This window comes from Crocodylus siamensis, chromosome 3 (genome assembly GCF_052110815.1).
Source record: "Crocodylus siamensis isolate JL-2025a chromosome 3, ASM5211081v1, whole genome shotgun sequence".
Taxonomy (NCBI): domain Eukaryota; kingdom Metazoa; phylum Chordata; order Crocodylia; family Crocodylidae; genus Crocodylus; species Crocodylus siamensis.
Window position 1 is genome coordinate 74304965 of NC_143397.1, and position 12185 is coordinate 74317149.

General features: G+C 42.6%; 2 protein-coding genes across 2 annotated transcripts in view; both read left to right on the forward strand.

The window, feature by feature from the left end:
- LYRM7 (LYR motif containing 7) overlaps positions 1 to 2057 on the forward strand; it is a 152960-nt gene extending 150903 nt beyond the window's left edge. The window contains exon 6 of the mRNA XM_090038514.1: positions 1936 to 2057. The gene's annotated coding sequence lies outside the window, so the exon portion shown is untranslated. The remainder of the gene's footprint in view (positions 1 to 1935) is intronic.
- A 122-nt stretch (positions 2058 to 2179) lies between these two features.
- Positions 2180 to 12185, forward strand: part of CDC42SE2 (CDC42 small effector 2) — a 50427-nt gene continuing 40421 nt past the window's right edge. The window contains exon 1 of the mRNA XM_090038515.1: positions 2180 to 2320. Within this exon, the coding sequence (XP_089894641.1) occupies positions 2267 to 2320 (54 nt within the window). The 5' untranslated portion in view covers positions 2180 to 2266. The remainder of the gene's footprint in view (positions 2321 to 12185) is intronic.

Genomic DNA, 12185 nt, shown 5'->3' on the forward strand with positions numbered 1-12185 from the left:
ACATCCTAAAGCAGAATGGTATTTGCTTTCTTAAGAAGGTTTTCCCCACCCCTGCCTCCAACCTGCCTTTAGAAGAAGCTTTAGTCTGCTAATACAGTGTTGTTTTTAGAAAAAACAAAACAAAAATGAAAACACATCTTGCTGTGGTTAGTAATAATCCCACATCTTGTGTGGGTTAGTAATAAGTGAACAAAAATGTTAGTAGAATTTTATTTTTCATTTTAATTCCATTTACTGTTTGCCACTAGGTTTGGACATGTATCAATTTTAGTAGTAGCAACTTCAAATCAAGGGAATTGAGATGAACATTCTAAAGAGTAGAATCTCCAGCAATGATTTTCCCATCTGTGAACAGAAGTACCAAATCTTTGTTGTAGAAAAAATTCAAATGACATGTAAATCCCTTTATCTCCAAAATTGAAATGCATAAATCGTAATCTCTTCAGGATAGAAGGGCACTTATACACATCTCAGACATCTGCTCCGACGTGTGCTAATTAATATGCCTTGGAGCAGCATCAATTTAATCAAGTCTGCTGGAGCATCTTATTTAATGCGCTCCAGCAGCCTCTGTTACATGTATTCAGCATCTCCATGCTTCAGAATGGTGGCGAGAGTGCTTGAACTAAAGCTGGTTAAACAAGCTTTAGTTCAAGCACCCCATCCACCATTTTGAAGCATGGGATGCTAAATACACGTGACACTGCAGGCACTTTAATTAGTGTTTCTCAGAGCTGCTCTAATTAAATCATCACCTCCCCCTCCACCCTGGAGCATATGGAAAGATACTAGAAGATTGTTTTTCTGCTTGTATGTACAGTAGGTCCCAAATTTCTTTGAGGGTCACGAGACACTACAATAATACAAGTAATGGAGTATATGGATACTCCGTTGGATACAAGTTGGAGTGGAATCGAGCTATATTGTAAAAAAATTAGTTCATTATAATTTTCTAATCACTTCATTTAATTTTCTGTTTGTTTCCAAAGTAAGGATGACACAGATTGTACGATAAATGACAAGAATGAAATCTGGAGGGATTTACTTCCTTGCAGTTTCAGTGGGAGGAAAAACATAGGTTAAAAATTAGCAATTAAACTACAGTTTCATAATGAATGGATGGAATTCTACGTGGCAGTTGTTCCACACCAGGAGCGTTAGTGTTTTAAGGAAACAGCCCAATACTTAACATATACATTCCTGTTATAAAAACAATTGTTTATGAAGCTGAAGGGTGGAGAGTGGGATGAGTGTTTTTGTTTTTATTTTTTATTATATTGACAGTGTTCTGTAATGGCTTCAGAACACTGATAACTTTTTTTTCAGAATTAGGATGAGTTTTTTAGTTGGCACTGGGCACCCAGTCACAACACAGTTCATTTGCACTGTGCATGGGATATTAACTGGGTTTTTTAACTGGGTTGGAGAATTTGTACTGAATATCAATCACTGTTTTAATAGAGCTCAAGGGACAAAACTCCTTCAGAAGTTAATCTTTATGGGTTTTTTGACTCCTGTGTACTCATCAACTTTCAATGCAATTGAAAGGTAGAAGGAATGGGCCAACACTGGGGGTGAGAAGACTTGAAGATGAGCCTGTAAATATTCCCTAAACTGCAACATTATTTTTAAATATAGATTCTTGTTACTACTTTTACAAAAACATTATGGCATCCTCGTTATAGATTAGTAACCCTGGTCTGTGTTATTTTCAGGTGTTCATGTAGAAGTAGAAATCTGATTAAAATGTGTGTCTGTTTTTGTATCTGTGTATTATTCACAGTTTGTTAGTGTCTTTCAGATGTGTGGTCGGAAATGTAATCTAAAAAGCCAGCATTGTAAATGTGTTTGTCTGTAGGAGGTGGAGGAAGGGTGGTTCTGGTTAAAAAAAAAAATCTTTCTTTCCTTCTGACATTATGCACATTTTTATTTCAGGTTGTTGCCTGTGGACTAGGGACCAAGGGAGCACTTACACCTGCTGCTTCTGTGGTGCTGGGACCAGCGTCTTGAGAGAGAAGATTCCCTCACCTTTTTTTTGTTTTTCTTTTTGGTTTTGTTTTGGGTCTTTTTTTTTTTTTTTTTTGTCATCAACCTGAATAGCCCAGGACTTGCCTTTGGGGAAGAGCACAGCAGAAGATAAGTTTTTCTGCTTTGGGACAATTATACATTAATTGAGTTAAGGAACTGGCTACGTGAAGATTGGAGCAGAAATTGAGTATTTTGTTTCTTCTCCCAGCCTGTGCACTCACACTTTAGACTGTAAACAATGAGTGAGTTCTGGTTGTGTTTTAACTGCTGTATTGCAGAACAGCCTCAGCCTGTAAGTATGAATCTAAGCATTGTTTGTGTATGTAATTAAGTGTGTTGTTAATATCTTTAATTACTACTGTTGACTAAAGAAGCATTCTGAGACTGAGGAAATTATCTAGTATCTCCATGATATAGAAATAATCTTATAGATGCAGACTGATATCAAAATGATATTTTCCTTCTCTTATGTTTAAAATGAAGAATGAATTCAGTTCTGCTCTTTTCAGACCTACTTAAAGTCTGTGGAGCATATTCACTACGGCAGTGAAAGCCAGTGTTTTTGGGAGGCATGCCACAACTTAGCCCTGCACCCTTCCTAAGTGTCATAGTGATCCCCTTCTGCTCAATCTGCTGCTTTGCTTTCTTCTCCCTACTCTGTGCCTCCTGCCCAGTCTCTTTCTCTGCTTTCCGCCCTTCTCTGTTTTCAGCTTCCTGCCTTATCTGCTTCTGTGCCATCTCTCTTTTCTCTACAGTTTGTTTGCCACACAGAGGCTGCCCATGCCACTTGTGCCTCAAGTTGGCCACCCTAGCTCTAGAGAATTGGGGGGCAGGTTGGGGAGGGGGAGAGGAGTACAAAAAAAGGTGGCTTATTGTGTCAGAAATAGATGAAACCCAGAAGTACAAAAATACAAAGGTAGTTTGTTGTAATACTGTTTTAATCTCAGCTGAAGGCAGGTATGGCAGAAGGCAACAAAAAAGAATGTGCTATTAACTTGATGAGTTCAGGAATTTTCCCCATGCCTCTAGTTGCTGCCTTCCAGGTCTTTGGGTGAAACCTTGACTGGCTGTGTTTCACAACTTGATTTGCACCATAGTGTAGACAAATGGGTGTGATATGGGTAAGAAACACACAAGCAGGTAAATGCAAAACAAAGGTATTTCAAAGCACTATGGCAAGTATAAGAAGTTAGGCTCTCAGGAAAAAGGCAGGGTATGTAACTGTACCACATTAATTTATTAAAACACTGAAACAGAGAAATGATATTTCTTCAACTAGAGTTTCAAGAAATGCCAATTGGGCCTTTGCTTTCAGCTACATAGGTGTTATCTCCCCTCCATCCCACCCCCCAGCAGTACAGTAGTGTTAGTCAGTCTGCCATGCATGTACAGTAGACCAGGAATTTGATTAGCAGCTTTAGTAGTGTCTTTCTTGTTTCATGTGGGCAAACTTGACCATGTTGTAAGTATAGAACAGATGGTTCAATCTCCCATACAGTGTGCTAGAAATGATAGTCAGCCCCGAGGACTATACTTATATAGGAAGTAATAAAACAGTTGCATATGAATAATGCCCATCCTAATGATAGGCCCGGCTGGGAGTATTTAGTATGTGAATAAGTTGAAGCCATCAGAAAATGTAATGCCTGCTTACTTTTGTCATACTATCAAGGCCTATATCTGCACACAAACCAAGAGCAAAAACGAATCCTAAAGTAATAACAAAAATATAAGTAATTTGACAACTTACTCCTCCACAAAATAAACATGACCTAAAGCCAATTTTAATGAAACAGAAGTGGGGGGAGGAGCTCATATCTCAGATGCCAACATGAGCAGTTAGAATTCATAAAGCCAAGGCTGCAACTGAACTCCAACTAGCTTCAAGCATCAAGGACAACAAAAAGTCCTTTTTCAGATATGTGGGGAGCCGGAGGAAAAGCAAGGGCAATGTTGGACCCCTGCTAAACCAGATGGGGCAACTGACAACTGACGCCTAGGAAAAAGCCAACCTATTAAATAGGTACTTTGCGTCAGTCTTTCTCATCAGTCCCATGGGACGCCCATGCCTGTTATGGGACAGGGAGATCCGGGTGATGGGGATCCCCTACCCTCCATAAATGCTGACCTCGTGAAGGAACACCTTGAGAAGCTGGATACCTTCAAGTCAGCCAGCCCTGACAATCTGCACCCCAGGGTACTCAAGGAGCTGGTGAGCATCATAGCCCAGCCCCTGGCACGGATCTTTGAAAACTCCTGGCGCTCTGGTGTAGTGCCCGAAGACTGGAAGAAGGCCAATGTGGTGCCGATCTTCAAGAAAGGGAGGAGAGTGGATCCGGCTAACTACAAGCCCATTAGCCTGACTTCTATCCTGGGGAAGATCTTAGAAAAGTTTATTAAGGAGGCCATCCTTGATGGACTGGCCCAGGCTAACATCCTAAGGGATAGCCAGCACGGGTTTGTTGCGGGTAGGTCTTGTTTGACCAATCTCATTTCCTTCTATGACCAGGTGAACTATCACCTGGACGAGGGAGAAGAGATTGATGTCATATAGCTTGACTTCAAAAAAGCTTTTGATCTGGTATCCCACAATCACCTCTTGGCCAAACTGGCCAGTTGCGCCCTTGGCTCCACCACGATCCACTGGCTGGGAAATTGGCTCCATGGTCAGACCCAGAGGGTTGTAATCGATGGCAGTCACTCATCGTGGTGCCCTGTGACCAGTGGGGTCCCTCAAGGCTCTGTCCTGGGACCTATACTGTTCAACATCTTCATTAATGATGTGGACATTGGAGTCAGGAGTGGACTGGCCAAGTTCGCCGACGACACCAAACTTTGGGGCAAAGCTTCCACACGAGAAGATAGGCGGGTGATCCAGGCTGACCTGGACAAGCTCAGCAAATGGGCAGACGAGAACCTGGGTGTTTAACACCGAAAAATGCAAGGTTCTCCACCTTGGGAGGAAAAACCTGCAGCATTCTTATAGGCTCGGCAGTGCTACGCTGGCTAGCACTACAGAAGAAAGAGACTTGGGGGTCATCATTGACCACAAGATGAACATGAGCCTGCAGTGCGATGCTGCGGCTAATAAAGTGACCAAAACGCTGGCTTGTATCCATAGATGCTTCTCGAGCAAATCCCGGGACGTCATTCTCCCCTTGTATTCGGCCTCGGTGAGGCCGCAGCTGGAGTACTGCGTCCAGTTTTGGGCTCCACAATTCAAAAAGGATGTGGAGAAGCTTGAGAGAGTCCAGAGGAGAGCCAGACGCATGATCAGAGATCAGGAAAACAGATCTTACGATGATAGGCTGAGAGACATGGGACTCTTTCGCCTGGAAAAGCGCAGGCTCAGGGGTGATCTGATGGCCACCTATAAGTTTATCAAGGGTGACCACCAGGATCTGGGGGAACGTTTGTTCACCAGAGCGCCCCAAGGGATGACTAGGTCGAACGGTCACAAACTCCTGCAAGACCGTTTCAGGCTGAAACGTTTAAGGAAGAATTTCTTTACTGTCCGAGCCCCCAAGGTCTGGAACAGTCTGCCAGCGGAGGTGGTTCAAGCACCTACATTGAGCACCTTCAAGAGTAAATTGGATGCTTATCTTGCTGGGATCCTATGACCCCAGCTGACTTCCTGCCCTTTGGGCAGGGGGCTGGACTCGATCTCCCGAGGTCCCTTCCAGCCCTGATGTCTATGAAATCTATGATGTCTATGAAATATGATGTGCAGTGGATAGCATGCAGTCCTTCAGCATTCTTGCTGGGTATGTGTCCTAATGATTTACATGGTTTTAAGGTAAAATGTTTTAATTGGAATGATGATATATAGTTCATGATGACGGCTTTTGGGAAGTAAGAGAATTGAGACAATTTTTCTGGATAGTACAGCTTCACATTTTACCTTTTCTATATAGTACAGTATGAATGTACGTATGGATAGAGCTCAACTTTGGACTCAATTTGCTCTGGTCTCAGTCCGGGAGTAATATTAACCTGGATGCCATCTACGAGGCTTGGGCAGCAATGCAGGGGAGGAACGGAGCCGCAGATGGCACCCCCTGGGATCAGGGCAAGCATGGGCAGCCTCCCACCTAATTAACACCAGAACAACAGAATTATGTATCATCAAGGCATGGCAGACAAGGAGGTGGGCAGTTGGCCCAGAAACAGGTGAGCGGGCCAGTGACAGACTGGCCCTGAGAGAGCCCCTTGTTACATACAGCTTATGAATATTTTACCTTTTTTTAAATTTTAAAACACTACAAATTATATTTGCCTTTACCCCCTGCCCCTGGGCCTTAGGTGTTTATTCCTCTTAAACCTTTGCTTAAAATTTTATAGCACACTGAAGCTACTTCATAGGAATACAAAGTGAAATGAAGTTACATGCTGTTAGTCCAGGGGTGTCAAATTTGATCTGTCTCCTCATGGGCCAGATCTAGACCTGGCAGTGGCAACACAATGAATGATGGCAGCGCAGGAGCGTTAACACGGCTCTTACTTGCCCATCTGTTTCTGATGTGTCCCCAGCAGGACTCTGTACCCAGTACCCACCCCTGGTGGCCCTGCCCTAAATTCCCAGCCCCTCTGGGAACCCTGTGGACTGGGTGACATGGCTCTGCAAGCCAGATCTTTAAAAATTGTACTTTAGGGCATCTCTTCTCAGTCTGTGGGTTCTAGTATCAGAAAGGAATAATGGTTCAAACAGAAAAGGGTTCCAGACCTTCACCCAATGCTGTCTCTAGTGCTGAGCTGATTTGGATTTGTTTCTTAAATTAAGGACCAATATTTCAGATACATATGGCACCCTCTAAAGCAGGGGTTCCCACAGTTGGGCCCACCATCCAAATGTGGCCTGTGGGCCCCAGACACATGGTAGAATACATAATGTTTGGGACAGGGCATATACAGGGTCTTCATAAAGTCCTTTTGCACTTTTAAACTTTAATAACTTTGGTTGTAGGTATGATGGAAACAATCTGTAAATGACATTTTAAAGCAAATTTATGCTAGACCCTAAATTTAAAGAAAATTTATATTTTCTAGTTTTAGGACGACTAGAGTACACAATGCTAGACTTCAACATAACCACCATCCATCATGATACAGTGCTGTATCTGATTTTCCAACTCCTTGAAAACATTTCCCAGTTCCTCGTGAGTTACTGCACAAATTGCATTGGTGATCCTAGCCCTAAGTTCCACCAAAGAACATGGTTTTGACAAGTAAATTATACTTTTAACATGTCCCCATAAAAAGAAATCCAACAGTGACAGGTCAAGTGAACGTGGTGGCCAAGCAATTGGTCCACATCTGCTTATCCACTTCTCTGGGAAAACATTATTTAGGAACTGTTGTACATTCAGAGTGTAGTGCAGAGGCAGGCAGTTATTCTGGGTGGAGGGCCACTTTACTGAGTTTTGGCAAGCCATCAAGGGCTGCATGACAAGCAGCCAGGGGCAGGTAAATATTACTTTTCTAAATTTTTTAGGGGCCCCATGGGCTGGATACAATTGCCTGGCGGGCCGCATCTGGGCTGCGGGCCATATTTTGCCCACCCCTGGCATAGTGGCATAGAGTTCCATCTTATTTAAGAATAAATTCGTTATTACTTATGAAGTCTAGCATTGTGTACTCTAATTGTCCTAAAACTTTAATAAATTTGCTTTTAAATGCTGTTTACAGATCGTTTCTATCATACCTACTACCTAAGTTATTAACATTTAAAAGTACACAAAGACTTTTATGAAGACCCTGTAGTTTGTTCTATCTTAATTATGCCACAGCGGAGCTGCCTCCAGCCTGATCTTGTGGATTTGGCAGAGGACAGCTCTGTCCTGGACCCTGGGGCTGCCTCATGTCTGATCTCTATGCTCAGCTGAGCATCAGAATTGGGAACAGGCAGCCTGGGGCTCCTGGTTCAGGACACAGGCGAGGGGAAGCTTCAGTGTCAGATTAGGCTGTGGTAGCCCTGGGGCCCAGAACTGTCTGTGGCAGGACCAACAATAAGCCCATTTGAAGTGCTGGGTCATCGCAAGTCTCTTCGGGCTCACCATGACCTGACAGGTTTTCTGCTTTACCCTGCAGGGCAAGGCAGAAAACCTTTTGGGTCCTGGAAAGATGGCATCCTGATCTTGACAATTAGCTGTTGTTAGCATTGGAACTGGGGCAGCCCCTAGCCAGGTTCCAGACCAGGGGCTTCCTAGGTCCCAGTGCTGACAGTCAGCTGTTTGTCAGCATCAAGGTGATGGGGCATACCACACATTCAGTTTATAGTGCCATACAAACCATCCACAAAAATATTCTACATTTTTGTGGCATATCTCTGCATCTGGTTTGCCATTACGTTGTGCCATAACATTTGAGAATGCGTGACGTTGGTATTTATGGCGTGATTAACACAAATTGAACTATAAATGTAACGTGCTTGAGACCTTAGAAATAATTTCTCTAGGAACTGGAATACTTGGACTCATTTGATGAAGCCCCGCTCAAAACTCCATTTAAGAGCCTATATATACCACTTTTATTTATACTGAGTACTGCTTCACTTTGCAGCTAGCTGTGGTTGAACCAGTGAAACCTCTTATGATGTAAAGGTATTGGTCAGGGTGAGCAAAGATGACCAAACTAGGCCCATAGCGATAGAAGATCTTGTGCGTCCTGGTATGCATGGAATACATGTTCTGCCCTCAAGTTCTGTATCAAACATAAAGTTGAATATCTTCTAACGTGCATATATCTGAGTAAGGGTAGCATTATGTGAGCCTTTTATACTTTCAGTTATGTTTACTTACCTGTTTTCTGCATGTGTTATTCAGAAGTAAAATATTAATTTTTAGAATTTAACCAGTGATAGGAGAGCAAATCTCCTTCATTTCAAGTATTCCAGAGCTTGTTATGGTCATATACCCTCGGGTTAGTATATTTATAGATCAAGACCAGTTGTAGATGAGAGCATCTAATTCTGAACTTGTACAGACCAATATGCACTAGTTTTTAACCGTTGCAAAATACATTGAGTAGCCTGTTGACTGCTTCCCTGCCCATTAAAGATAAACTCTTCTGTGTATCCTATACATTATTTTTCACTGAAGATTATTAAAGCTACATGTCTAGGTACACCAGTATGCAATGATTTTGACTTACAAACAAAAATTCTCAAAAATTATAAAGTATTTATGACCATTTCTGCTGTTGTAGAAAGATACCTTTTTATTATTGTAACCAATTGATTTCATACTGCAGTTAATATTCATGCTATGTATCCTTTTAAAAATAATAATACATAAATGAACAAACCTAAAATATGCTAAACTAGCACAAAATCTATAAGCGTGTGTTAATTCAGGGGTGGGCAATTATTTTGGGCAGAGGGCTGCTTAATGAGTTTTGGCAAGCCATTGAGGGCCCCATGACAGGCAGCCCCAGGCAGATAAAAATTTTCTAAATTTTTTTAGGGGTCCCGCAGGCCAGATAGAATGGCCTGGTGGGTTGCATTTGGCCCCCGGACCACATTTTGCCCACCCGTGCATTAGTTTGTTGTACCCATGATGGAAACGTCTAAACACATAAATAAAGTTTTCCAATATACTTTGCCTAAGCTACAGAACCAACTTTCTCCCACAATTGTTATGTCGTCTTCTTAATCTCACTTCCTTTAGTTCATTGTTTGCTCCTTAAACTAGGTTAGGAAAAGAGTTTCATTCTACTATCATTTCCCTCATTTGAGTTCATCCCCAAAACATGCTTCTTCCAAAAGATCTGTAGCTTAAGCCTGTTGCAACAAAATGTTCCCAAAAGCCATTTTGTTTTTACAAACTACGGGAGCAAAATACGCTTTATTTTCTGTTCCATCTCAGACTTGGGAGTGTATCTTTGTCTACTTAAGTTTGTTCTTGAAGTATAAATGGTCTCTACTTTGTCTGTGAAGCAACATTTAGACATTTTGGTTAACAAAAATGCTAACAACCTAATTTAGGTGGATTTTTTTCACCTTTGTTTGAGGAAGGATACAAAATGTACGGGAATACTGTGCATGTGCTCTGTTATACCTAAGCTGTTCTAAAGATAGGGGTTTTCCTCTTCTTTCCAACTCTGACTTTTCTGACTGGAAAACCCTGTTTTATTCTACCAAGAAGCTTCAACAGGTGTGTTTTCTGCTGCCTGGAAGTACAGTATGTAAAAAGTCCCTTTACAAATTCAGTGGGTCTGAACACTCCATTATTTTAAGCTTTTACCCAAGTTTTTAAGCATTATTTGAAGCTTCTTCTAAGGCAGTTTTCTTAAGTGTTAAGTGCTGCCACCTTTTTTCCACTTCGGCCATACCACTTCTGGGCCCTAAACTGTCCTCTAAAAAAAGCCAAAAGATGTCAAGTGCCCATGTATTCTAGAAAAGGATATGATGCGGTCCATAATCATAGTGTGCTGTTGGCTATAGAAAGCGATCTACCTTACCCATATCAGCCTAATGGGCTGTCTCCAGTGGACCTTTGACTTTCCCCATACCCTCAGTTAATCTTCTCTAACATAACCTTTAATGTAAGTCCTGCAATCTATAGACTACTACAAAACATAGTACTGCAAGATGCACAGTTGGTGTACTTCATGTTTTTATAAGGCATTTTCTTAAAAAAAAAAAAAAAAGAGAGAGAGAGAGAAATGCAGCCTGTTCTTAAGTACTGCCATTGTCTGTCTTTAAGAAATCTAGTTGAAACAGAATCTGTCTGCCCCTCACCTTGTTATACATATACACTGTGCTACAGTAAAAGAAATGGCTTTTCTTTTTTGAAGGATGATGTATGTTCTTTTCTCCTCCCTTAGAGACTGCTTCAGTTACTGGATATCACACCCCTTGTGAGTAATGCAGTCTTGATAACTCACTCAGATCACCAAAAGGGCATGTTTGAACACATGGTTCTCTTCGTTTGAAGTATGACTTCAGTTGAATCAGAAATTGTATATATAAATGAAAGAAAAAAAATAGTGATACTGGGTGCAACCACAGGCAGCACTTTCTCTAGCTTCCATAGCTGAGTTATCTCAAGTTTCAGTGTTCCTGTCATTTCATAGACTGAGATTTTTCTATAAGCGTATGACATAGGGTGCACCAGAGGTTCCTTGTGCCCCTCCATCCTTCTCCTCCTCCCCTCCCCCAGCCATACTTCCTGTGCACTACTCGCCAACCCCCCTTATACTTCAAGAATTTGCTCCCTAATGCCAGGAGTTCTGTGAGACTTATTTCCTTCTTCCCCTTTCTCTTGTGACCATCCTTAGGCTATGTGTGTTTAGAGGATCATACATTTCATTACAGCTACTCCTCACTTAAACGTTGTAGTTATGTTCTTGAAAAACGCGACTTTAAGCAAAACGGTGTTAAGCAAATCCAGTTACGTCACACTAGTTACTACTAACAGGCAGCAGCCAAACCACATGATAACCGAACATCGCACGTCTTTAAATGAGTATGTTCTCTGATCTATTGATCAGCGACGTAATAAGGAAACAATGTTAACCAGGATGATGTTAAGTGAGGAGTACCCGTACTTCTGTAGGCTGAGCTAATAGGGCACCCAGTGGGGCAGGGGTGTTCAGTCTCAGGCCAGATGTGGCCTGCGGGACTCCTCACAGGTCAGGAAATTTGGTGGGGGGAGAGCAGTGGCAATACTTCTGCCTTCCCCACTTCCAAATTCTCCCTTCATTTCCCCCTGCAGGGCAGGGGCACTCCCCTTTTCCCCCTTCCCTCCACCCCCCCAGAGGGCCAGGTCATACTCTCTTTCCTCCTGTAAGACCAGTTTGGGCTGGGCCGTGCCTCTCCCCACTTTCCCACACTGGGCTGGCTCAGGACCACTCCATGCCCAGCCCCCTCATGCAGCCACATGGGGCCCTGCCATGCCTGCCCTGAGCACCAGATCAGGACCACTGGCTGGATCTGGCCTGCAAATAAACCAGGCACTGTCCATCTGGCCTGCCAGGCTAAAAAGTTGGGCACCACTGCCTTAGAGGCTCCATTCCACTCTTTCCCTGCTCCCCCCATTTTCAATTTAATTGCTTTTCCTTCTGTCTGATGGTTCTACATAGTCACCTGATTGCTGTTTTGGGCCCCAGAACAATGAGGGAGGGCTCTTATGCTTCCCTTACTGGAATGGGTGAGTTTC